The sequence below is a fragment of the Pelecanus crispus genome, chromosome 1 (genome assembly GCF_030463565.1).
Source record: "Pelecanus crispus isolate bPelCri1 chromosome 1, bPelCri1.pri, whole genome shotgun sequence".
Classification (NCBI taxonomy): domain Eukaryota; kingdom Metazoa; phylum Chordata; class Aves; order Pelecaniformes; family Pelecanidae; genus Pelecanus; species Pelecanus crispus.
In genome coordinates this window covers 15,815,172-15,841,744 of record NC_134643.1, presented here as the reverse complement: position 1 = coordinate 15,841,744, position 26,573 = coordinate 15,815,172, and the positions used below count along the sequence as shown (strand labels likewise).

General features: G+C 40.8%; 3 protein-coding genes across 14 annotated transcripts in view; 2 read left to right on the top strand and 1 right to left on the bottom strand.

Moving 5' to 3' along the window:
* Positions 1-3,336, top strand: part of ATXN7L1 (ataxin 7 like 1) — a 120,358-nt gene extending 117,022 nt beyond the window's left edge. For 5 of the 7 annotated variants that reach the window (XM_075712568.1, XM_075712552.1, XM_009490797.2 and 2 more), the window contains one exon: positions 713-3,336. In XM_075712568.1, the coding sequence (XP_075568683.1) occupies positions 713-754 (42 nt within the window). In that variant the 3' untranslated portion in view covers positions 755-3,336. Of the gene's footprint in view, positions 1-259 lie in introns of all 7 variants that reach the window. The other 2 variants (XM_075712595.1, XM_075712559.1) reach the window with 2 other exon arrangements.
* An 8,907-nt stretch (positions 3,337-12,243) lies between these two features.
* On the top strand, positions 12,244-16,303 carry EFCAB10 (EF-hand calcium binding domain 10). The gene is made up of 4 exons (XM_075712740.1): positions 12,244-12,343; positions 12,467-12,631; positions 12,908-12,992; positions 16,258-16,303. Exons 1-4 carry the CDS (start codon positions 12,244-12,246, stop codon positions 16,301-16,303), a joined length of 396 nt encoding a protein of 131 aa, XP_075568855.1.
* RINT1 (RAD50 interactor 1) overlaps positions 12,996-26,573 on the bottom strand; it is a 53,570-nt gene continuing 39,992 nt past the window's right edge. For 2 of the 6 annotated variants that reach the window (XM_075712635.1, XM_075712644.1), the window contains exons 2-15: positions 24,856-25,043; positions 24,454-24,695; positions 24,112-24,285; positions 23,884-24,033; positions 22,580-22,736; positions 20,648-20,758; positions 20,226-20,451; positions 19,501-19,638; positions 18,548-18,747; positions 17,095-17,309; positions 16,248-16,428; positions 16,041-16,159; positions 14,575-14,805; positions 13,590-13,682 (exon numbers count right to left, since the gene is read on the bottom strand). In XM_075712635.1, coding sequence (XP_075568750.1) covers positions 14,592-14,805; positions 16,041-16,159; positions 16,248-16,428; positions 17,095-17,309; positions 18,548-18,747; positions 19,501-19,638; positions 20,226-20,451; positions 20,648-20,758; positions 22,580-22,736; positions 23,884-24,033; positions 24,112-24,285; positions 24,454-24,695; positions 24,856-25,032 — 2,304 coding nt within the window. In that variant the 5' untranslated portion in view covers positions 25,033-25,043 and the 3' untranslated portion in view covers positions 13,590-13,682; positions 14,575-14,591. Of the gene's footprint in view, positions 13,304-13,589; positions 13,683-14,574; positions 14,806-16,040; positions 16,160-16,247; positions 16,429-17,094; positions 17,310-18,547; positions 18,748-19,500; positions 19,639-20,225; positions 20,452-20,647; positions 20,759-22,579; positions 22,737-23,883; positions 24,034-24,111; positions 24,286-24,453; positions 24,696-24,855; positions 25,044-25,453; positions 25,640-25,990; positions 26,043-26,214; positions 26,254-26,573 lie in introns of those variants that run through there. The other 4 variants (XM_075712609.1, XM_075712605.1, XM_075712626.1 and 1 more) reach the window with 4 other exon arrangements.

The window sequence follows — 26,573 nt, the reverse complement described above, 5'->3', positions numbered from 1 at the left end:
TGCTGCATCTATCTGAGACACAAACAGGGGCTTGTATACCTAAAAGCGTGCCTGTTTTTCCAGTTATTGTTGCTTTAATTAAAAAATACTATTTTTCCCTACAAAACCTCCTTGATTGTTAACAAACATTAATGGAATGGTAGTTTTACAGTCAAATTGTTTGTGCCTGTTAATACAAATTATGTGTTAAAAGCTTGTTTTCTCCAGATTTTATCCTTGTTCTAGGTTTATAACTAATCAAGTGTTTTTGTCTTCATAGTGTTTTTAGGTGCCTGAATGTGTTAACACTTCAAGACCTCAGTATGCGGTGGTTTTTAAATACTGAGTAACTAGATCATTTTATTAAGGGAAGGTGACAACGTGTATGCTGTGTGGGGATTCCTTGTGCATGAAAACATGCTGTGTAGAGGAAAAGATTCTTCAGAGTTGTCATCTAACTGCTGCTCTTTATTTGTAACGATACACCAAGTTAATGAACATGAGATTCACCAAAGCTTACTAAAATCAGACGGTCCCAAAAGGAAATACGCTGTTTATTCAAAGCAGTTCCTTTTCTTAAAGGTCTAATGTAATCAGTAAACAGGGAGGGAATTTAGTTCAGGTACTTGAAATAAATGCCTGCTTTGAGTTCTGTCAGGCACAGATGTTGTTAAAGTATTCTATGCTGAAAGACGTTTTCTGATTTTGAACCTGGCTCTGGTTTCTCTTTTAGAAGACATCAAACCGGACTGGTAGAATAAGGACTCTTCCATAACAAGGAAAAGGAACCAGCCTATAATCTCTAGCTCTCAGCAGCCCTACTCCACAGGGTTTTTATTTTCTATGTCCTGCAGATGGATTTAACCTTTTATGAATTTGTGGTTTTAAAGAGAATTAAATTTACAGAAAACTGTAATAGTGATTTGTTTAGTTTTTCACTTGTATTTGCCACTGATCTGTGCGTTCTGCTTGGTTATGTTTCATGCCTTTTAAAGCTGTTAGCGTTGCAATGCTCCCTTTGTTTCCTTACCAGAACACAGCGGACATTCCAAAAAAAAAAAAAATCCAGATCATGATTTGAATTTATTTAAAGGCTCTCCAAATTTTTTCATTAAATAAAAATTACAGTAATTCTGTATTTAAGCTTGTCCTATGGATAAAAATTGAGTGCATTTCTTAGTAATTTGCAAACAGCTGGGGCACTGCAACTTTAGGGACTAATCCTGATTGGTGCTCTGTACCTGCAGCATTTAATAATTTCAGTGGGAATTCTGAGTGTTCAGCCTCTTCCGGGATCAGGCTCTTAAGGAATCTATACTTCAATCAACGCAGAGAGGATTTTTGCACCAAACTGTAATTAATGTTATCAGGGGCGCAACATGTAAAATCCCCATATCTGGGTGGATTTTGAGACCCTTACGATCACAGCACTTGGTAACTTCCCTAAACAGTTTGGGTTTGCAAGGACAGGAGTTGAGCAGATTGGCTTGCATTAATAGAATTGCACTGACAGTGTTTCTTATAGGATTACTGAATAATTTTTTAATAAAATATAGATTTTATAATCAGGAAGCCAATACTAGGTACTGGAACAATAGTACAGAGGAGTTAATTTTTATTTCTACAGTGTTAAAAGTGCACTTATATGCTGGTTTATTTACATCTTGGGGAAAGGCGAGAGACTGCAAATAGGGAGATTATTACTACTTTCTTTTTTAAAAAAAGAAGGCTTAAGGCAAATTTTAAGACTAAAAATGTTTAAGCAATTATAAACAAGGCTAGACCCTTTGAAAAAAGTTTAGAAATATTCTTAAAATAAATTTTTATAGTGTTAATTTTGTAATAATTTATGTTTTGCTATACTTCAGAGCTAACTGACCGGTATAGTTTCAGAAACAGTATGAAACTTAGGAAAGTTTAAGCAATGTTTATATTTTTAAAATGTTCTTTGAATTATGTTTTTATTGTACATTTCTTCAGACTGAAAAATGTGTACATATCTTTGTTATTTTTGCACAATTTTTGTCTTGTTCAGTTTTAGGAGCAGTACTATGTTGATTTTTTTAATTTATTTTGAGTTATAAAACTGCAGGAGTTTAAAAATCTCAGTAACAAAGTCATCCTCTGTAATCAATGAACTGCTATTTCTGGTTGTTGAGGGAAAACAGTGGTTGTGAGATTCAGTGGTTGCTTCTGAGAAATAATGCTAATCAATGACTGAAGGAGCAATTTTGTAGTTGTAGGAAGCTTTAGCTCTTTCCATGCATCGTTTAATTGGAAAGCTGGAATACGGAACCTGTCCTCTGAATGCTGCTTAAATTTTCTTTCAACTGGCTTACACCTGACAGCATTTCAGGAAAGTTAAGCACCAAGCAAAATCCCACAGTGTTCTTTCATCATCAAAGAATCATTATTTAATTATCTGTATCAAAAATTTCAGCCTGAGAAGTGAAATGGAAGTAAACCTTTGAAAAAAATGGATACAAACTGGACCAGCCTATAATGCATTATTAGTGTAGCATTCACTCGGTAGTTCTTTTTCTTCCCCATTTGCCTGAAAATCTTGTGATTTGTTTCCAGCAATAGAGGCTCAGAAGCTTTGGTTGTTACACATACGCAATGCATAGGCCCGTCAGCCATAAAAAGCGACTTGGATAACTTGTATGCCTTCTTTTGTATTGATGTAACAATTGTAAATAGTGCTGATCGACCTTTGTAGAGAATAGTTTATACAGCATATTCTATTATTGCTGATTCTCAGTGAACTATTGTTTTAAAAAAAAGAAGAAAAAAAGAAATTTTTCTATTTACACCTTATATTTTGTTATGCTGTTGACCCATGGCACTTTAACAAAACTCTGTGGGTTTTGCATAGCTGGTCAGTCATGGGATATATTAAATAACTGTTGTTGCACAGAAATGAATTTGCACCTGCTATATTGTGCTTTCCTACTACAGATTTTAGAACCTTTTCCAGAAGACTTTTGAAGAAAGCATGTCCAATCATTCTAAGAAAAAAAAAAAATGCCATACTTGTACAGCCAATTTCTTTTCTACAATCCATATTTTGTAACACTAAGTATTTTCATTCTTTGTCCTGCACCTTTATGTATTAGCAGTATCAAATAGACTTCATTCCATGCTTGTGATAATTGTAAGCAGAATAAATGTCTAAAGTAGGTGTAAATAGTAAATTCTATGGCTTACAGTTTAAAAAAGGAAAAACAGAACAAACATGTATCTGATTGATACTGCCATGGTTCAACACCGGGCCTGGAGATATTCTCTAGTGAGCGATTGTATTTTTTGTTTTTTGCTTTATTATTATTATTTTTTTTTGTAACATGGCTTTGTAAATAAAATAATTTATATGTTTGTAAGAAACAGATGGGTTTTGTCATTATTTATCTCTGCAAAGCAAAACCAGTATGTATTGCAAGACTGCCCTTCTTCCCGGAGCCTGAAATAGACTGTGCAGGTAGCCAGCACTGAGAATTTCACTGGTAGTTCTAAATACCCACCCAGCTCCCTGTACGGGGCTGGCTTGCTCTGGGATCATTTTTGGCATTCGTGTCTGAAATATTTCTGTATTTACATGTCAGGATATGTGTGACGATCAGCTACTGAGGTTTTTGCACTGATAAATCATTTTTAAATTCCTTTGCTTAGCTGAACGCATTTTCTCATTCCTTGTCAGTGTAAGAATTAACTTTGCTTGAGCTGCTAGATTTAGGAATTCTCACTTCAATGGGCAGCACAAACTTATAACCAGTCTTTTTATCATTGCTAATTCTAAAAATGCAACTTTTATGTAGGCATTAAGATTCTTGTTTTGTGTAAAGCCTGTTCCAATTACAGATCATATAAGACTTAAATTGTTCATTGGCTTGTCAGCTCTGCAGAGAGGACTGCAGGTTTTTTCTCTCACAGCAAACCTCTTCTGCAAATCTGGGGAAGATGTACATTTTTATGCTCCTTTTATGAAGTATCTGGAAACTCAGTCTTGGAGATACTGTAGGGAAGATGCTCACAGTTATGGTATGATCTTTTTTAAAAGCAAGAAATTTGGACTGCAAACTGGGTTTTGGTATGCATACACTCAGAACTGGCAGAGGAGATGAGGCGGGCCTGCTTTACGGGAAACGGTAATTGAAGGGGTAAAATTTTACCTTCCAGGTAAACAGCTTTTTGTGTAATGTCTTGCGTGTTCTGACACATGTGGCAAAAGCTAATCCTGAATGTCCTCTTTACTGTCCAATTTGTGCCTTGGTCTGAGCTGCTTATATTTTGAAAAAAATTTTTTTTTAAAATCTGGAGTTTATCTTTTGCAGTATAGAAAAACCAAGCATCATGAAGTAACAGTAGATGCTGAGTTTCATCTGATAGAGTCATCCCCACGCATGGCTGAAGAGTGACATGGTGTTTGTAAGATGCTTTGCTATTTCTAGCAGCCATTAGAAATTGAAGTTACAGCCAAGAAAATGCAATATCGCAGCCATGAGTTATTAGTTGCTTGCCATCATTGTCTGTGGCCAGCAAAGGCCGAAGACCACTAAATTTGTTTCCCAAATATGATGAGTCATTTTTTTAGCACTTGCAGGTTTGCTAGAATGATTTACAAGCTGTTCTCTATTTGGAGTTGGTTTCCCCCACCCTTTTTTGGTTATGCAACAAGTATTTTGCTTGTAGCAGTACTCTTTTGCTTGTATTATCTAACGTGCTCTAAATACCAACCGTTTCAGAGGGAAGTAGATCACACTGTAACTTTTTTATTCGTTGCACTCTAGTTTTTATGCTTCTGTTTTTACCACAGAAATATTTATTTTAGAAGAAAGTCGTTGCTGTCTGCAACCAGTATCTGTTTTACTCTTCCAAATCTGTCAGGATTCACAATTGGAAGAAATGCCAAATACCGATTCCAGAAATATTTGGAGGAGATTCATACAACAGATTCAGACTTCGGAACACAAGAATGTTTATTTCATGCAAATTTTTATGCTGTTTTGGTCCTTGAGTACCTCTTGAATGCTACTTCTCAAAACAAGTACAGACCTCTTTTGAAACATACCTTCCCAAGTCAAAGAAAGATAAAGCTGATAATTCAGCAGCAGGTCCCTGTTTGCCCTTTGACTGGAGAATCCATGGTAGATGGTATGCACACTCTTGTTCTCATTTTGTAATGCATCACAAATGAGATGGGCAGGATTCTTTTGTGCACGGTTTTTTGTTGTTTATGGCTGACCTGCAGAAATACATAGATCTAGTCTGTAATCTGCTCTCCTGCAGAAGGGAGAAGGGAAGCTTTAGGGGAGCTTCCCCCTGCTTAGGGGGGAAGGTTCTTCCCAAGAAAGAAAACATTCAAAGGGAAATGCTCCGTTTGTTCTCCTTAACCTAGAACAAGCTAATTGCATGTTTGCTCCTGGAGGATGTAACTGACTCAGTGTTGGGCCTTTTGTTCCAAACAGACAATTCTCTAATGCCTCTTCTGCTTTGCCCCTAGCATATTACCGGACCATGCACTCCCATGACTGCCACTAGTGATCTTCCAATCCCGAACTCCTTTCATCTGCAGTTAAATGCCAATGAAGCCTGAAAGATACTAGCTTCTCCATCTCGAGCTTCTCTCCAGGGCCTTTGGGTCCAGACTGGCCTTCAAAATCGCTTACAAGGTTGCCAAGAAAGGAAAAGAGGAAAAGACGTTGAAGCACGAAGTGAGCGGGTGAGCACTGTATTGAACCTCTGGCTCCAGCTCACCGCTTGCCCTGGCTTAGGAGGACGTAATAGCAGCCCGCCAGTACCTATGAGGAGGTCACTAGGAGATCAGAGCCAGATTCTTCAGTGCTGTTCGGTGGGAGGGTGAGAAACAATGAACACAAGCTGACACAAGGGAGGTTCAGACCAGATACAAGGAATAACCTTCCTGCCACAGACACAGTCAAGTGTTAGAACAAGGTGCTTAGAGGTAGGTGCAATCTCCAACTTGTGAGATTTTTCAAACCCAAACTGGATAAAGCTCTGAGCAACCTGGTCTGACCTCAGAGCTGACCCTGCTTTGAGCAGGAAGCTGGACTACAGGCCTTCTGTCCTGTGATCCAGAGGTGAAGAAAGCAATAATGATGATCTAACACCTCCCTCAAGGACTCATCTTGTAGGGTCATTTTCTTAGACCCGCTCCCTCGGGCCTCCTTAGGGTAGTTTCCTAATACCAAGCCCTCTTCATTGCTTGGTCTTTGTTATTCATTAACCACCTTTTTCTTGGTAGCTATAATTCCCACTCGGAGCTGGTGACACCCAAGACCTTATCATTGGCCTTTCTCACTCCACTGTATCTTTCCTAGATAGGTATTTCACTGGGTTTTTTCCAAATATCCCTGGGATATACCACAGAGTTTCCTTTGAATCAGCTTACCTGCTTTGTTTCTAAGACAGCATAGAGTGGACAGTAGTTTCTCTGCTTCATCCTAACAAGTCCTGTCGTTCACAGAACCAAGCACTTCAGGTGTTCTCCAAGAATGTTAATCTTTTGAGGAATCATGACCATCTTTGCACTACGGATGGCTAACTGTGTAACTGGCATTATCTTCTAAAGCTACTACCCCAGTAATCCATGTATATTCTCTATTATAGCACATGCACTGCTGCAGCTTATGTGAAGAGCATGTCTGTTCTTGACACCTGTGGGAAACGATCTGCATTGACATTGGCCTCCACTGAATGTTGATGCATCCAGAAAAAAAATCGGGACTGGGGGTGGGTGGGTGTCAGAGAAACTAAGGCGATGGAGATGGGTCTCTGATCTCCACCACCCTGTGTAGTGTGAACTTGCTCTACAGATGCTGCTAGAGTAAAAGCATCTGTGGTCTTAAGAGCTATGGGCTCAGAGCCACACTTAGACAGACAAATATGCCATGTATCTCAAAGAATGAAGGCTCCTGCTAAGTGTCATCTTCTTTCCCCTTTGCCTTCAACAAAAGTCCCGCTGTAGTGCTAGGAAATCAATTTCTTGGGTTTTCAGTCAGCTGCGAAGGGGCCAGTTCCATATGAGGGCTAAGTTTCCTGATACTGACTAGTCTTTTTTGTGACCTATTTTTACTTCTCTTTGACTTGGGAACAGTAACAGGAAGTATTTCTCTAATTCCTGATATTTATTTTTTCTCAGTATATGATTTTTGATGGCAGTTGACTGAAAAAAACCCCAACATTCACAACTTAGCCTTAAAACTGCAGACTCCTCTTCTGGTAGAGGGGACTGGGATGGGAACATGGTGGAGGCACAAGTGATCCAGGCTACTTCTGTACTATGTCAAGGACAATTTCTTGACAGAAGTGCTCAACAAGCTGAGCCTGGCTATGCTAGACATGCTACTCACACATAAGGAAGGGCTGGCTGGGAACATTGACATTGGTGGCAGCCTTGGCAGCATTGACTATGAGATAGCAAAGCTTAAGATTCTGAGGGAAGTGAAGAAGAGAAATAGTTGAACTGAATTCAGGAGAGCAAACTTTGTCTCCTGCAGACATTTTGTTGGCAGAATCCCGCAGAAGACTGCCCTGAAGGGCCTAGGGGAGCTAGCTGAAGCACAAGACCAGTCCATTCTGACATGCAGGAAGTTGAGCAGACATGGGAGGCGGCCAGGGTGGCTGAATGGGAGCTCCTGACTGAAGTCAAATCCAAAAGGCCAGCATACAGACTGTGGAAGCAGCGGTGGGCTACCCTGGAGGAACACAGAAACACCACCTAGGCACGCTGAAGCAGAACTAGGAAAGCCAAAGGTCAGCTGGAGTTGGAATTAGTGAGGGATGTGAAGGGCTCTTACTGTATATTAACGTGGAAGGAGGGCTAAGGAAAATGTGGGCCCGGCTACATGGGGTGGGTAACCTAGTGACAAAGGACATGGAAATGACTGAGGTACACTCGGTGCTGCCTTTGCTTCAGGTTTTAACTGGAGAGGTGTATGCTCGGCTCTTTGGGCAGAGTCTGGGGAGTGAGGTACTACCCACGTAAGAGGAAGCCTGAGTTAAGGACTGCTTCCCCTGGATCTATACCAGCCTACGGGGAAAGCTGGGCAGGATTCAAGGATGCAGGCTGGTATCATTACAAGGCTGCTATCATCCTTGAAAGATCATGGTTCAACAAGGCCAAGTGCAAGGTCCTGCACCCGGGATGGGGCAACCCCGGGTATCAGTACAGGCTGGGGGATGAAGGGATTGAGAGCAGCCCTGCCAAGAAGGACTTGGGGGTACTGGTGGATGAAAAGCTGGACATGAGCCGGCAACGTGCGCTTGCAGCCCAGAAAGCCAACCGTATCCTGGGCTGCATCAAAAGCAGTGTGGCCAGCAGGTCGAGGGAGGTGATTCTGCCTCTCTGCTCTGCTCTGGTAAGACCTCACCTGGAGTGCTGCGTCCAGCTCTGGGGCCCTCAGCACAAGAAGGACATGGACCTGCTGGAGCGGGTCCAGAGGAGGGCCACCAAAATGATCCGAGGGCTGGAGCACCTCTCCTATGAGGACAGGCTGAGAGAGTTGGGGTTGTTCAGCCTGGAGAAGAGAAGGCTGCGAGGAGACCTTATTGCGGCCTTTCAGTACTTAAGGAGGGGCCTACAGGAAAGATGGGGAGAATCTTTTTAGCAAGGCTTATTGTGACAGAACAAGGAGTAATGGTTTTAAACTAAAGAATAGATTTGGACTAGATATAAGGAAGAATTGTTTTACAATGAGGGTGGTGAAGCACTGGAACAGGTTGCCCAGAGAGGTGGTAGAGGCCCCATCCCTGGCAACATTCCAGGTCAGGTTGGATGGGGCTCTGAGCAACCTGATGTGGTTAAAGCTGTCCCTGCTCACTGCAGGGGGGTTGGGCTGGATGACCTCTAAAGGCCCCTTCCAACCCAAAGCATTCTATGGTGAACAGGGTACAGGGTTTCTAAGGATGGAAAAAGGCAAATGCAATGCCCATTTTCAAGAAAGTCCCAGGGAACTACAGGCTGCTCAGCCCAACCTCAATCCCAGGCAGATTATGGAACAAACAATCCTGGAAGCCATGTCCAGAAAGCATGGATTTACCAAGGGGAAACCATGCCTGACCAACCTGCTTTCCTTCTGTAATGAAATGACTGTCTTCAGGTACTGACCAGAGAGCAGTGAGTGTTGTTTACTTTGACCTTAGCAAGGCTTTTGACACCGTCTGCTTTTGTATTCTTACAATAAATTTGTGTGGTGGGTTGACCCTGGCTGGGTGCCAAGTGCCCACCAAAGCCACTCTGTCACTCCCCTTCTCAACTGGCCAGGGGAGAGAAAATATACTGAAAAAAACGGTCATGGGTTGAGATAAGGACAGGGAGATCACTCACCAATTACTGTCATGGGCAAAACAGAGTCAACTTGGGGAAAAATCAGTTTAATTTATTGCCAGTCAAAACTGATTAGGGTAATGAGAAATAAAACCAAATCTTTAAACATGTTCGCCCCACCCCTCCTTTCTTCCTGGGCTCAACTTCACTCCCCATTTTCTCTACCTCTTCCCCCCAAAGTGGCACAGGGGGACAGGGAATGGGGGTTGCAGTCAGTTCATCACGCACTGTCTCTGCCGCTCCTTCCTCCTCAGGGGAGGACTCCTCACACTCTTCCCCTGCTCCAGCGTGGGGTCCCTCCCATGGGAGACAGTCCTCCATGAACTTCTCCAGCGTGGGTCCTTTCCACAGGGTGCAGTTCTTCATGAACTGCTCCAGCGTGGGTCCCTTCCATGGGGTGCAGTCCTTCAGGAGCAGACTGCTCCAGCATGGGTCCCCCACGGGGTCACAAGTCCTGCCAGCAAACCTGCTCCAGCCTGGGCTCCTCTCTCCACGGGGCCACAGGTCCTGCCAGGAGCCTGCTCCAGCGTGGGCTTCCCATGGGGTCCCAGCCTCCTTTGGGCACATCCCCCTGCTCCGGCATGGGGTCCTCCCCGGGTGCAGGTGGAGATCTGCTCCCCCGTGGAGCTCCATGGGTGCAGGGGCACAGCTGCCTCACCAGGGGCTGCACGAGGGGCTGCAGGGGAATCTCTGCTCCGGTGCCTGGAGCACCTCCTGCCCTCCTTCTTCACTGACCTTGGTGTCTGCAGGACTGTTCCTCTCACATGTTCTCACTCCTCTCTCCGGCTGCAGTTTGTGTCCCGGTGTTTTTTGGTTTTGGTTCCCCTCCCGCCCCCCATTTTTAAAGCACCAGAGGTGCTACCACCATCACCGATGGGCTCAGCCTTGGCCAGCAGCAGGTCCCTCTTGGAGCCGGCTGGCATTGGCTCTATGGGACATGGGGGAAACTTCTAGCAGCTTCTCACAGAAGCCACCCCTGTAGCCCCCCCCGGCTACCAAAACCTTGCCACACAAACCCAATACAACCATCATACTTTTAGGACTCATACATATCATTGTATGAACTGAGGATAATAAATTCCCTACATGATGCATTATCAGAAAATTTTTTTCAAGGAAATAAATTGTGCTTTCTTAACAGTGAAATGAAATTAAAAAAAAAAAAATCCTAGTTGTAAATCAAATTGGGGTTTGCTCTGCTTGGTGATTTTTAAACCATTCCTCAGAGAAACACACTTCAACCTGTAATTCCTGTGTTTATTCTTAAAATTTCAGCCCTCAACACACTTGTTTCATACCAGTTATCTTTGTTGACCACTAAAGGAGAAACTTCCTTTGCTAAATACTGTTTTCCCTGCCCCAAACACTGACTTACCTACTTTTCTCTCCAGTCTTTCATTTGGTCCTTCCTTTCCAGTCAATCTTCCTATCCTCAGGTTCTCCTTTTCATGAAAGTATTTTCCATGTCTTTATTTCTCCTCTGCTGGCCAGCTCAGTCTCGTTTGTACGTCTCCGCACTTCAGTCTACACTTTCTCCTATCACTCTTCTTTAGGAAAAAAACTTTGCTAGTTCTTTTACAAACTCTATTGAAAGATGTAGAAAAGTCAAATGCAGGAATGGGTTCAATAACTATGAATCGTATTCCTTAGGAAAAGGAGGTTTCCATCACCGCCAGGCAGCTGTCAAGCCAGGTAACTGTTATGAACCTACAATTCCTCTAGCCCTAATTAAGACTTGAAGCAGGTAGCATAATCAGTTTAAAATACTAAAGAATACAGACTGAGCATGGCTGTACAATCTCTGCAGTTTTGGATGCTGCCTTTTTCCCACTCTTTCTCTAAGAAAAAAAAAAAAAGGTGACTTCTATTCACATCTTGTGATATTTTTGTTTTGGCAAATAGTTAAATATAGATAGTGCTAGAGTTTTCACAGGAATACCATTTTTTCTTTACTATATGCTTATTTATCATTGTCTGTTATCAGATGGCGGATGGTTGTCTTTGTAGATTTGTTTGAATTTTTTTTTTTTTTTTTCCCGTGGGACACTTCACTTGATTATCTTTCTCCTACTCACGTTGGCTAGTACAATAAAAAGGTTCTTTGCTGTCTCTTCTCCGTTTGCACAGGCTATGCTGCAAACCTCAATACTGATTTTAAAAAACGTAACCTCTCAGTTGCTCGTCCTTGGCTTTGCTTACCGCACCGGTGCCGTTGCCCCGTTCCAGCAGGCGGCCTCTCACCATTTTGCTGCCCTCGCACTTGCCTGCATTAGCCAAGCCCGCCTTTAGCAAGGAAGTCCGGGTAGGGGACTGTGTACGGGAAAGAGCAAAAGGTGTAGACTGCATTACCGCATATGGAAGGAAACGTGGCTGAAATTGAGAGAGACTTGCATAAATGTTAAAAACAACAGCGTGCAATCTGCTTTCCCCATGAATTAATGCAACTGCGGTAGAAACTATTAACGTGGCTGGAAGCGGTGATTTGCTGTTCCAGTGCTAACGTGATGACATCTAGGCAAATTCATTTTCGCTTCCCACTTTCTACGCACTAAAGCAGGGGCTGCGCCGTCAGCACGGCCTCAGCAACCCGCTTTACCCCGCCTGACGGCCTGAGCTGACCGCAGGAGCACCGCCGCCAGCTCCGGCGAGCAGCTCCCGCCCCTCCCGCCGAGCCCCCGCCGCCGTTCGCCTGTCGCGTTGCCTTCCCCGAGGGCGCTTCTCCTGCCCCGGTAGCAGCGGCTCCCACGCTCGCCCTTCCCGCCCTCACCTCACGCAGCCTCCCGGCGGGGCGGCGACGGTTAACGGCCGGCGCGCGCGGCGGCGGCGGCGGCGGGGCGGCGACGGTTAACGGGCGGCGCGCGCGGCGGCGGGGCGGGGCCGGCTGAGGGCCGGCGCGCGCGGTCTCCCAGCAACGCGGGATGGCGGCGGGCGAGCAGCAAGGCCGCGACTACCTGCGGCGCCACCGCCTCCCCGAGCTGCTCCACCGCCTCGCCGCGCTCCTGCTCTACCACCGGCCCGGTGCGGCAGGGCAGCCCCGGGGGCAGGGCACCCCGAAAAGCGGGGTGGGGACGGGAAGGGATGGCGTGGGCTCGGCGGCTGGCTGATCGCCCCGCGCCGGTGGGCAATTTTCCTTCGTTGCAGAAAGGCCGCGCGAGTTCCTGATCCAGGCGCTGGAAAGGGTGAAGGCTGGAAAGCGAGCCGAGGGCGAGTACCCTTACCTGATGGACGAGGCCAACCTGGCCGCCATGTTCGAGTTGCTGGATGTCGTAGGCCAAGGCCACATAACACCGGCGCAGTACAGAGAGGGTGCGTCTCACCTGAGCAGCACGTCATACTGCAGTGTTTGTATTTGCTTGCACAGAATTATTAAAATCGTTTCAGAGCTATGCCTATGTATACTTTATATAGTAAAGTATACTTTACATATAAGCATCCGCACGTCTGCCAATACACAACCTTGGAAAGTTAAAAAAGTTACATATTTTTAAGTTACATATATATTTACCTTATATTTTATTATATTAAGGTGTTAAATTAATCTTTCCAAGACTAGCATAGGAAATTCTCTTTCCTTACCTTTAGCTCTTAAAACTTTGGGACTGAGCACTGAAGATCTGCAGTTTGGAGATGATGCGAATATCACACTGGATGTATTCAAGGAAGAAGTGTAAGTTTAATTGAAAGGTTTTTTGGAGGGAGATACGCACAGAAGATATTTTCCTGAGATTTATTCTTTATTTACAAAACTATATAAATTAAAGGACTTGCTGGTTTAAGCTTTACCCATTTACTTTGCTGCAAGAGTTAAAAAGGTCAGTTACTGCCTGACCTTGCGTGACTTGCTGTAACCGTAACCCGAACCAAACTCGGCATTCTCCTCTGCCATCTCAGTTCCAGGATCCTCTCAGAGCAGACCTCTCTGATTACCTGCCCCTCAGATCAGACGGTCATCAGGTAGCCAGGGGTTCAAACGCTGTTCTAGAAATGTGAAAGAGTGAAGCAGTGTTGCCTTTTTTGCCAGAGGTAGTAAAGCAGCTGTAGATGGAACAAGCTCAGAGTTACAACAATTTCTCATGGTCAGGGTGCGGTTCTAGAGGCAATTTTTTGGTTGTTGCAATCACTGAAAGGTAACTAATTATCCTCATTTTTATCTAACTAGAATTCTTTTTTTTTTTCCTGTCTTAGGAAGAAAAAGATGCTGGAGAGCTGGGCTGTTTATTAGTTTGAGCAGTGATCTGCTAAATATATTAAAAATGTGCACCTTGCTCAATTCTTCTGGTTTCTCAGCTGTGGATCACTGATTTTAAGCAGTACTCTCTTCTCATTTCCCTCCCCTTGCCCCCATTTGAGCAATCAGCTGAAAAGGACAGATGACAAGAACTTGTTCATGTTTACCAGGCCCTGGAAGGGTATCTTTTGAGAACTGCTTTTCTTAAAAAGTACAGATCTCTTTTACACAACCAAAATAGTGTTTTGGAGTTTCCTCCTTCGTGTTGTAGCTTACAGTAAGGGGTTGTTACTTGTTGGCTCATTACCATTGAATAAAATTAACTTTAAGAGTTGAGCTGTTTCTTAAGTTGCTTGTTGGGCTTGTGCTGTGGTGTGTTAAAGGAAAGACCAACTTCAGCAAGTTATGACAAATGACAGTTAAAGAAAGGTAGCGCTTCCAAGTAAAATGATATTTTCAAATTTACAACACAGTATATTTATGCAATTTTTATGGAGAAACTTTAAAAAAAATAGGGAAGACTCTGGTACAGCAAAAAAAAAAAAAAATCTGAATTAGTATGAATAAAGAAAACAAAATGACATATTTCTTCATTCCTTCCGTGTCCTGTATATACACATTTAATACAGAACATCCATTACCTGGGGTTTACAAGTGTAACATCTGTGTTTAAGTGAAGGTGGACCAGTGCATAAGGAATAGTTGTCCATACTGTACACAGGTGTATTTACACTGTAAATACTCTGAATATGTCTGCCTTGTCAATCATTCTAAGGAATACATTAGAGATGAAGACAGTTTCAGCTTCTAAATGCAATGGCAAGGTGGCTATGGAAAATGAAGATCTACACAGTTCAAAACAAAGCCAATAGCGTTTTGAAAATTTTTTAAAACTGTATACAATAAGGCATAAGATTAGATTAAACCAGTCATTCAGCATACAGCATTGAAAAAAATAACCCAAGTATATTACAACATACTTGCATTGTTTGAAATAAGTAATTTAGACCAAGTTATTAACCATTTCTGAAGAAGTCTTTATTTTCCTGGATTTGGCCAACTAGCTCTCAAATTGAGAAGAATCTCAACATCCTTTTGAGCTAATTTATAAACTCCAAGTTCATTTAGTGCTGCTGTTGGAGATGGCTGGTTTGGCTTTAATGTTTCATTTTCTGAAGCTGACTGTAGTACATCCTTCAGAAGCAAGGCAGAGCCAATATTCAGGTTCAGGATAATACAGGCTTCTTTTATGCTAGAGAAAAAAGTTATATGGATTAATATGAGAAGCACCCATGAGATACACTTAATTTTGTGCACACAGTGATTAACAAAAATCCTCCATGGACTTCCGAAAAGGATCAGAAGTATTGAACTGAAAAGTGCTGCTTAGATCAAGGCAAATAGTATGCTTGTTCTTACTCTCTAAGCCTTTTCCATTATTATTTTATATATATTTATATAAATTATTATATATATGTATTTCATCAAGATTTTGCCTCCCAGTGCTCGGCGTGGCTTTTGCTGCTTAAGTTTTTCCACCAGTATTAAAAATACAGAATAGAATTTACCACTTAATCTGTTTAGCTTTCCGTAACTACATTTTCCCCTAATTAGAAACTTCTTATCAGCATATTTTAAGAGCACAGTTTAACAAACAGTTGCTAGAATCTGAACATTTTCCCTAATTAATATCATTAGGGAGCAAACAGATACCCTGTCTTTGTTTCTAGTCTAAATATGACAGATAGCCACGTACCCATTACGCATTATTTTTTACGGTTCCTTTGTGCATCTGCGTCCTCTTACGCTGGGATTAATATGTACGTATCAATTACCTTTATGAAAGTGATGTGCTCAGAAAACCCCCTTAAACCTGAAGATGCTACGTGAATATTCCAATTAAAAAATGCCAATATATAATCTTTGTCTTCAAGTGTTTGAGACTGAATGCCATGCTGCATGCTGATATAAAAACACTAAGATTTCTGCCCCAGTTAGCCTAGGAGTTTAGCAGTGGACTCTTTAGAGGACTGTGGGCTATTTAAAAAAGACTAACCACAAAGCAGGTAGCTGCTTCTCATCAATGAAAGCAACTAGACTGCTATGCAAGGCAATTCTGAGTGGGAACATAGTTTAATGTAGTCTTTCTTCTAACAGTAAAGTTTACTGTGTTGTAACTATATCTTTGAGTAGTTTCTTTGGCCCCAGATTTGGAAGTCTGCGCTACTTATATTCCTTCCATAAGTTAATTTGTCTAGACGAAACTGACTGCACAAAATACTCCACAACACATGCCACAGTCTGTTGCTGTCTGAGTACATGCTGCAGAATCAAAACTTTCCTAGTTGTAAACACTGGAAACACAAATGATCTATATTAAGTGTGGATCAAAACTGTGAAAAAATCTTGGTGATACGTAAAACACATGTATCCATCTGGACATTCACACTTTTGAAATACCCGTAGGTCAGAAGTTTGCCTACTTACTGCTTGAAGTAGTTTTCTGGCCTCTTGCAGTAGTGTGAAAATAAAGGGAACAGATTTCTGCTCATGTCAAACTGGAGTTGTGCTGCTCCTCCTTCATTGAAATGATTTGCCATAATTATCTACAAACACAAAGAGGTGCATGCACTGTTTAGGCCAGTCACTTACACCTACGCTGTATCGTGTAGGTCACATTTTGCTGATACCTACTTCCTGATAGATGTATATATCCACTTTCTCTGCAAGCATTTGCCAAAAAATTTTGAACAGTGAGTGACAGAGCTGCTGTTCTAGTTGTAGCAAGCGGTCTCGTAGGGTCAACAACATTGGGCAAGCTGTGCTCGATAAAGACATTACTGCTTGCTCTGCTTGAGATGGTAAAGATAACCACCTGAAAGAAATTATCGCACTGAAGTCATTATAATGAAATTATTCATATTGCAACAACTGAAGTTAAAATTATCCTTTTAAAAAAAGAATCTTACTCATTTACAATGGTTCAGAGAGAGTTCTCCTTTCCCATCTCAAATCTAAAAGTAATCACAGTCTAATGCTATGTTTAAATTTCATTTAATATTAAACTCATGCTTTAGTTATAAATCTCTGAACATGCCGTTCAAAGAAGCTCCATCTAATCTAGAAAATCATTGCGGAGTTGTATTCCTTTTACGAAGTACTTCAGAAATTCTACTCGGGAGCAAATGTTCAAGAAGCCCTATGAGTCTGCAAAGACAGAACAGCCATTACAAACCATTTCGTATTAACTCTTTAATACCACTGTGAAGAAAATAATTCTTGTCCAAACTGGAGTGATCCAGAATTCTCCCTAGGATCTTTAAGATAACGCACCCACTAATTGTGGAACTACTTTAGATAACATAGCATTAAAATAGTCTTGAAATCAGCATTAAGAGAATTTTCCAAAACTTACTGCCCCGCGCCATTCCTATTCAGGAAAATAATTTTGCCTATTAGCTATTCCTGCCTTTATTTACCTCAAAATTTTTAACAGGAAATAGTACCGTAAGCTGGGAGGACAGTAAACAGACAGAATCACCTCTCTTTTTTGTACAGCTTTGCAGCATCTTTGACCTCTCTGAAGACATGATCTACTTGACGAGTCAGCATGTCATGTTTCAGGCGTTCCAGGAGGTTAATCATTTCATCAAAGACAGAGCTCTCCATCGAAGCCAGCTGCCCCAGCTGTAGTTTACTGACAGCGTTACTTTCTGCACGAACCTCCAGCTCGGCCTGCTGTAGCTGCAGGAAGAACTAGAGAAACAAAACCAGATATGAATACTACAAAAAATAATCTCACCATCTGAACTTTTCGTTGGTACTTTAATAGGCACGGTTCTAGAAAACACGCTCCCGGTGCATTTATAAACTTCAAATTTTAACATTTTAAAACCACTTATCTTTCCCTGTGGTCCTGATTTACTGAAAAACAAACCATGGTGGTTTAATCCTAGTGATGGAACTGATACAGGTTTCGGATACAACAGCACATAGGTAACAGGAATAGATCTAAAAAAATAACTAAAATGATATTTTAAGACTGACAGCAGAATGCTTAAAAAAATCCCTGATTTTGACCTTTTCAAGATTTGCAAAAGTAAACTAGAATCTTTAATTGTAATTTGTTTTAGAAATAATCATTCATTAAATCATAAATTTGCTGGATTGACAACAGCAAGAAAATGGATCAAGTTTAAAGTGACATAGTGGTAACAACTTGTCGGTTTTGCTTTCAAGCAAATCAAGATGCTTAGGTAGACACAGCTACACAAAATGAAGGCTGCTATCCTATCAACTCAAGACTATCCTCTGCTACAGCCACAGTTTCCTGTGAAGACAAAAAGAATTTGGAGGCTGCCCATCTCACACGCGATACCTGTTTCTACACATTTTACATATAACAGTTTTTTTGACCTTTTGTACCAATAACCATAGAAAAGGTGAAATGCTACAGAATAGCAGTGCTGCCACCAGGCTATTGTATAGCAAAGTAATTAATTCCCAATTCCCAGTTATCAGCAAGTGGCTTTTCTGAGCAACACCTAAACCATGTTGCACTGCAGATACCCATGCTGAATCCATTTAAGCTAACCTGCCATGGGAGTAGTTCGAGCATCGTCCATAGGCTACTGCACACACTTCAACACCAATGCTGTTAACACTGGCTCAGAGATCTCCAAAACCAACTGACCAATTTTTTACAATTCAAAACATGTAAAGGGGATTGTTTTTTTGTCTGTTCAGATTATTCAATTCCTCAGGCTCTCTTTGCATTTTCCTAGAAAGTTTAGAATTAATACAGCCTGGATCTCAAACAATAATCTGTCCTTATTTGTACTTCTTTTATTAAATCCAAATTTACATCTCATTCTATGTTTTCAGTAATTCTTCTGAATATACTTAGATAAACAGTGCTGGAAATAAAATGTTTGTTATGAAACAAACATCCAAAGTCCATTTTTAGGGTTTGTTTAAGTAAAATAATTACTTACTACATTGTCAGCCCAGTCTGCCAACACTGTTGCTATGTAGTTAACAGCATTAAGGATTGCGCAGTATCGGAAGCCTAAGGAAGCTCTAGTCTCTTCCTTCATAACTTGAGTTAATCGTATCCTGAAATCATCAACTAACTCTTTCTGTAGGCCCAGGAACTGTAGTTTTCTGGAAGCTGTTGGAAGATTCTTATACCTGTCTGAAAAGACATGAATACAATGTTTTTCGGTTTTCCAACAGTGAATAAAAGCTTTTCAAAAAGAAACGTTACAATCATCTTACTACACAACATTATGCCTGTGAGAACATCATATAGTACCTAAAACAGCTGATATTTTAACGATTTCAGGGAAACTACTTGATGCAAAAGCTAAACATGTAAAGAAATTACATTCTTCCCCCTCCTGATTCCACTAGCATTTTGTATTCTAATACCTTAAGCAACATGTGATTTACCACACCCCCCAGCGTGGCCCCTAAAGTGTACTCACACACCGTAAGATAAAGCTATTGAATATGCAATCAAGTGTCTCCTGAAAACTTACTTGCTGTTATGTTCTGTTCCAAGAAAGCAGACATTACTTAATAACTTCTAAATTGTCACAGAGTCAAAAGGAATAGTAGGATTTTTTGTATGTTACAATGTAGCATTGTAACAAATTACATTCTGTCAAGTATGAATGAGTTTTAATATGCTAAATATCAAATGTGTATTTTTTTTAATTATTATTTTGTAAACATGTCACTAGATCAAGATTATTCGTGCCTGAGTTAGTGTCCAAAATACAAAATGAACAGGAAAGCTTTTATTAAATTGCAAACATCACAACTTTGCAACATTATTTGGTGACTACTGCTGACAATGGATAGTTAATAAAGAAATCTATTAGCTGAAGGCGTTTTTTTTACTATTCACTACAAGCAAGAGCAATGCCCATAGATTAATAATTACCTGTTATAACTAACAACAAAGTCATAAAAGTTTCAGCGCAGTCTGGGACTTTCATTTCATCTACATCAGTGATATCTTTGTATTGCGATATCCATGCCGCCTCTGATGAAAGCATAGAGTCCATTTTCTGAAGAGCAACTGAGATGCACAAAACTTGTAAATTGTTTAAGTTTTTAATTAAAAAATTTCTAACAAAACCCTCTCTAAAATATAAAAATGTAAAAGCCTTATGTCTAATAAATTAAATTTTACATTTTCAGTTTATAAAAACTACTGGTGACTGGCTTCATACAAAATCAACTTCAATATATCTGCATTTGTCATACTGTTAACAGCAGTATTTGTTTTTTTAAATAGTTGGCTTGCTCCTTTCCAATATATTTCCTTTTCATTTCTTAAAAGTTAATACCCTTCCCCTATTTCAATTTAAAGTTCATCCTTGTCTGCACATGTATAAATGTAACATTTATCTAAAAATAAGCCTACTGGATTCGAAACAGCTTAAGGGCAAGAGTCCTACAAACTACAGAAGGAAGCACTATTAAAGTCTTTTTAGTCAAATTTTTAGTCAAAATAATCACAGGGTATAAAAATATGTATGTCTTATGTAGTAGCCTTGTCCAGGTGAGTTATCCTATTTGAGAAGGCTATTCATGTTAAGTATACACATTCTTTCTTTCTGATTGTGCAATATAAAGGCCAACAAAATCCATTGGAAGTCTTACATTTTTTTTCCACTGTTAGCCACCTTTGGAAGCAGGATTCTTCTGACAGAATATGCATGCAACTGGGAAAGCTGCTCAGATAACCATGAACGCTGTATAACTCTCTCTCAAATAGAAGTACCTCATCCACAAGGTGACAAAAGAGTGTATCATCATACAACAGGCATGGAATATCAGCAGCCAGCTTCTCCAAAATCAGCATTACTAGAGCACGAGAGAATTCAAGCTTTTGAAAGAAAAAAGTGAACAAAATGTCAGAGGTAGGAAGTATTAACATGTGCAAATATGTACGTAACAAACTGCTACTAGACTGAGTTAAGTTTTAGCACATACTTAGCGAAATCAGTGGAAGCAGGCTTGCGCAAATATCTATCAGAAGTTGACTGACATTTTCATATATATAAAACCATGAAAGTGCTTACCCCAGCATTCACTGAAGACCCTGCCTTGTCCAGTATTGGCTGGATTTTGTCATCAAGGAACTTTGCATGATTTCCAATCCACATAAGTACTTGTGTTAAATACCACTCAGGCTTATTTAAAAAAGAAAAGAAAATATTAACCGCATCAAAACAACATTTATTCAAGTGCTACTAATATTTTAAGACAAAAGTCTAAAAATACCAGTTTCTTCCCCTGCCTTCTCTTGATCTCAGATCACACAAGTCTTTCACTGTGTTTTACTTAGCTTTGAGTTTCATAAAAGCAGTATCAGAGAAGTATTTCTGGATTTGAATTGTCTTAAATGCACCAATTATTCTGTTTCTTCTCAAGCAAAAGCTCCATTTTTAATCTCTCCCTTCTTTACTGCTTTCTCACTCATGAGGTCCTCTCTTCCACTTCACGTACTTCCTCCTGTTCTTCTGTGTGGTCTTTATTTCTTGGTGCAGCAAGAAGGATGCACTCCTGAGAAAACTCTTCCCAGTAGCTCCGTTCTTACTGTCATTGTCCCCAGCCTCAACCCACCCTGGAAGTGCAGAATCTATCACCTTCTCATTTCACATTATAATGCTTTTAAGCTTTTTCAGTTTCCACACCTAAAAATATAGGCTGTAGTTTCTGATGAATGCTTCTTTCAATGTAGTGCAAGTGGAAGCAATTCCTGTCCTCCTCACTCCCAATAGCCAAAGAACCCTCTGTTGAACCGCACTCACATTCTTCACATTTTGTGTGCCTGTTTCTCATTTCTGTATTAACTTTCACTTGTCTACTGATTTTTTTTTTTTTTGACACTCCCTCCCCAACTTACCAAGATAATTGTGAACTTTTAGCCTGTCCTCTGTTGTAATCCCTTCCAGGTTGATGTCTTTCAAATATTTTACATGGGTATTTTGTTTACTCCATTACCCAAGTTATTATAAAAAACAAAACAAAACAAAAAAACCCCAACCCAAATTTGAGCAAGGCCCCGTTGGAATATCTTTCTGATCTGACACTACATTACCTGTAAACTGTTCCTCGTTAAGTTTTTTACAAAAATAGTTGTTCACTTCTTGTTGTTCACAGATTTAATCTCTTGAACATAATTTTCCCATTTGCTTATGAAATAGTTTAATTCATGTTTAAAATACCTCTTCCCCACTAATATATGTAACATTATTTTAAAAAGCACTGTGGTAGCAACTATCAAGATTGCAAATATGTTTACTTTTACCCTAGATTGTCAACACAAGCACACAGACTTGTGCAACTAAACTGTTACAAAACAGTGCTCAAACTCTGCTGCAGATGCATTATAGCAGCATTAATGCATTGTAACCTGTTCCAATGATAATTCTCAGATAAAAGTCCTCAGTCTTTGAAGATAATTCATACAGAAAGCGAGTCAGTTTCCAACTGGTAAACTGGACACCTCTTGTTGTATGTCAATTAAAAAAACTTAACCCAGAAAACTAATTATATAACAGTGCCTTTAGACTAATCACATTTTATATACTAACAGCAGAACCCAACATTCTCAGTTACATGACAGTAGCAAAAGACAATGCCAAAAATCAAAGTCACAGCTTTTTACAGCCTTTGAGCTCAAGCAATAAGGAACAGTACAAAACCATTTGCAAGGAAACAGAGGAAATTAATCAAAGCTTCTGAAATGATGGGAGTCAGTCTAACATTGTAGTAATGCTTTCTAAAGGATCTGAGCAAGGGAGAAATACCGCCTGGCCCAGAGAAAATGCTTGTGCCTCTGAAAGGTCTCCAAGCACTATCTTGATGTCTGTCCACACTTAGGTAGACACAAGAACTGCACAGTTTCAGAAAGGAAAGTGTTAAAGCTATACAGTTTAAATACAGCAACCTATCTGTTGCTTAAAAAAAAAAATAGAAAAAGATCCCCAAACTGCTTTCTCCCATACCTTGTTTAAAACATTAGTTTGTTTATTTCCAGTGAAATGATACTTGAATCTTTTCTGAAGAGGATTCAGCATGATCTGTATTGGAAGGATAATGGGTGGCGATGGGGGTAGAGAGTATTTTTCTGGCAATTGTTTAGGTTTGGTTAAAAGTTCATCTCTAAGTTTGATAGTCAAGGACAAATTTAAGCGTTGAATTCTCCCAACATCATAATTTCAATAGAATGGGTTTATAAAAATGAATATTTCTTAGTTCTACCTCATTGGCTGAAGGCAGTATTATGCAACCAATACGATTCCTCAAATATGAAGGATACTCAAAATATTTCAGTTTATATAATATTTAATAGAACTCAGACTGCTAAGGAATATTTATTCAATGACAATACAAGTCATTTAAATCAGTTTGATTTAGGATACTCGTATCATTCAAAAATGATCACAGAAAACCACCATTATCAGTACCAAACACAGGGGCTGTCCAAGAGACATGCTTATTCATATTTGTTAAAGGAGAATAAAAGACTCATGAGATTAATAAAGGCAATACATGATTTCCCATTTTCATGTAACTGATTTAAGTGACTCAGTCTGCCAAACCAAAATTTTTACCAAGTCAGGGTTGTGTAGAAGGGCCTTGCATCTTCCTACTCCATCATTACAAAAAAAAAAAAAAAAAAAAAAAAAAAAAGGCAGCCACAACCACTCCAGGAAAAATTGCTTGGTGGAGCTTTAGCTGTGATTTAATTCACAAAAAAAGGAAGAGGATGAGCAGCAGTGCCTTCTGATTAACCTCAAAGGGGGACTACTATTGCTGCACAATGAAAATCCTTCTGTAGTCTCCCCTTTTCGCAACATCTCCCTCCAAGACATGTATCTTTAGCTTTCCCTCTTTTCCTTCTGGGATGGGACATATTGAAGTGATTCAGGCTGATTTCAAATAAGGCTATGCAAGGAAAAGCATTAACTGTGTAAAATAAAATACACATCACCATTTTTTTGTTAACATGGGTAATCTTGCTGAAGCATGTAAGGCCTGATCTCATGAAACCTGAACTGTGAGCTACCATGAGATCACTAGAGCTGATGACTTGGAGTTACAATGTTGGTACTGCCAGATACAACTTTAGCACCTGCCACTTTCTAACAACAACAAAAAACATTCTAATGTCAATACAAAGTAACATAAATTCAAATTCTCTTCTGTCTTTAGGAAGAACAAAATCTTAAATAATTCTCCTTGAGAATGTGCATCTCTGACGTTTATTATTCTTCCTAAAATACACCACAACTATTTAAAAGGATACGAGGTTTGCAATTTCAGAAGCTGACAAAACAACATCTCCAAATTGTTGTATACATCAGGAGCACTGGCTGGCGCAGCAAGGCCAAATGCCTGAGACTGTGGTGGCCCCACAAATGGCCAGCGGAGCTGGGTTAGTACCTCTTCAAAGTCACTGCAAGGCAAAACGAACACTTTAACACAAACTTACAGTACAATGCAAAGATGAGGGAGTAATGGTACAACCTCTTACCTCGACAACTTGTCTTTAAGAATTTTATGCCAGAATTTAACAGTGGATCTCACAAAGGCAAGAAGATGAGAACAAGATGACTCCTGAAGTTTAATATCCAGTTCTGCCATGAATGCTAGAGTACTGGCTGCCTCTGGAACATTGTTGGTCATCAGATACTGCTGAATGCTATCGCTACAAAATACAAGAAAAGTAAAGGGCAAAGATTCACTAAAGATAACAGAAAAGAATCATTTGTATATTGAAAAATTAAGATAAAACTTTCTCAAATCTAAAACATTTTAATAATGGGACAAACTAGGTTACCAGTCTCAGAACATACACGCAGTAGCCAAACTTTACCTTAACTCTTCTATTCGTGAAATCCATTTAAGATAGGACAGGTGTCGTTCGATCTCTTCTACTTGACTAATCAGTACATCGAGATCCTCCATCCATGGCTGAGCTTTCAGTAAGTGGCTATTGATTGAAGCAGATAGAAGAGTTTCTTCCTCTAGAAGCCGACTCAGAGACTTTTTAGACTCTTCTGCATTCTTTAAGGCGTTCTGAATTCTTTTAGGGACTTCTGATGAAACTGTAAGCACCTACATTCACAGAGCAGTATTAAATCTGACATAAAAACACTGCACTACGTAGAATAGTACTATTTGAGATATGAATACATTAATTTAGTTAAATATACTTAATCAGTCATACAGCATATTCAGAAGAAGGGGGGAGAGAGGGGAATGGAAAGATGCTTACCTGTTCTTCTAACTGCTTCTTATTTTCAGACAGCTTATCAATAAGGTTGTCTAGCTTCCTCAGAGAATCATAGTCATTTCCAACTTCTCTTTCCACAAATTCAGAAACATAGTACGGGATATCACAATGATCCAGATCTCTAGTGGCTTCTTTCTTTTTAACAGCAACGGTTGCCATGTTTACTTTCTCTGCAATATTGATTATACAATTTCTAATTAGTCACCACTAAGACTGCACAAACAACTATTGATCTGTTGAGGACACAAAACTCCATGAAAAGCTGGGCAGTTCCATTTAAATTGAAATTTAAGTAAGACATTCAATAAATATACTGCTTTAAGTGAGACAATTTGCTGGTGTAAGTCTTAGCTGAGATATGATAAAACCTTGCTTACACCTCCAACTGGTGATTTATCATACATTAATTACTGAAGAGAAATATGCCTGTTAATTTCTTCCTTCCCCAAAAGCATGAATTTTATTAAAAATAGCTCAATATATATGTAGTTTCTACATGTGTAACATGGAAAAAATCACAAAAAATACTGGAAAAACATCTTTGTAAAACACAACAGAAGATAACAACGTTCCACTTCACCTTTTCATACAGTTTAGGATGTTCCAGAGATATCAATTGATGACTGATGTATTACTAGCAAAGCATCCACTCAGGTCTTGTAATGATTTGTAAAGTGAAAGCATCACTGAAATATTTGTAAGAAAACCCACACAGTGTAACAGAAGAGGCACTTGCTGACCCACAACTTTGGCAGCAGCCAGAGAAAACCAGACTTGAAATTAAGAGGATGATCACGTATAGTGAAACAAAAAAAGGCAACAATGACAAGTGTTTGGCTAGTTCAATCCTCAACTTTTTAATATCACTTTCAAAACAGTATTTAAAGATGAAATTTATACACTTGCACTTTATCTGCTACAAGCTTTAATTAAGTGAAAAACCCTATTTAAACAGACAACAAGGAAGAGTGAGAAAAGGGTGCAAGTGGTGAGCCAAAGTCGCAGAAGCAATAGAGAGCACCAGCAAGGGCAAACTGTGAGACCAAGCGTGTTGCTGAGGAAGAAACGAATGAAGAACACGGGGCAGTAAAAAGCGTGAAACGAAAACAAGTAATACCGCAAAAGACCACTAGCTCTTTTCTTGCTAGAGGAAAGGGTCAGGATACAGGAGGAGAGGACCAGGACACTGGGGAGCATCACAGAATCGTTTAGGCTGGAAAACACCTTTCAGATCATCCAGTCCAACCATTAGCCTAACGTCACCAAGTCCACCACCAAACCAATTAAGGGTAGAGTATCCTCCAACTACCTCCCCGCTGCAGCGCGCAGCTCTGCACCCACCTTCGCCAGAGGGCCAGGCCTTTCCAGGCGCGCTAGGAGCTCCGCGGGCCCCGGGCAGGCTCTGGGCGAGGCCGCCGGCCGCCCGCGGCCCAGGCCGGGCGACAAGCAGCCCCCTTCCCCGCCAGCTGCCAGCGCCTCGGCCAGCCCCCCGCCCCGCCCCGGGCTCGGCCCCCCGCAGGCTGGGCGGCGCCCAGCGAGCGGCCGCGGGCAGCGGAGCAAGCACGGGCGCGGCGGGGCTCCCCGCGCCCGGCCGCTAACCCGCCGGGCGGACAGCTGCCGCGCCGCGTCCCCGCAGCGGCCCCGGGGCCTGCGCCGGCCCCCTCAGCGCCCTCCCCGCGGCGGGGGAGGCGGGCAGCCGC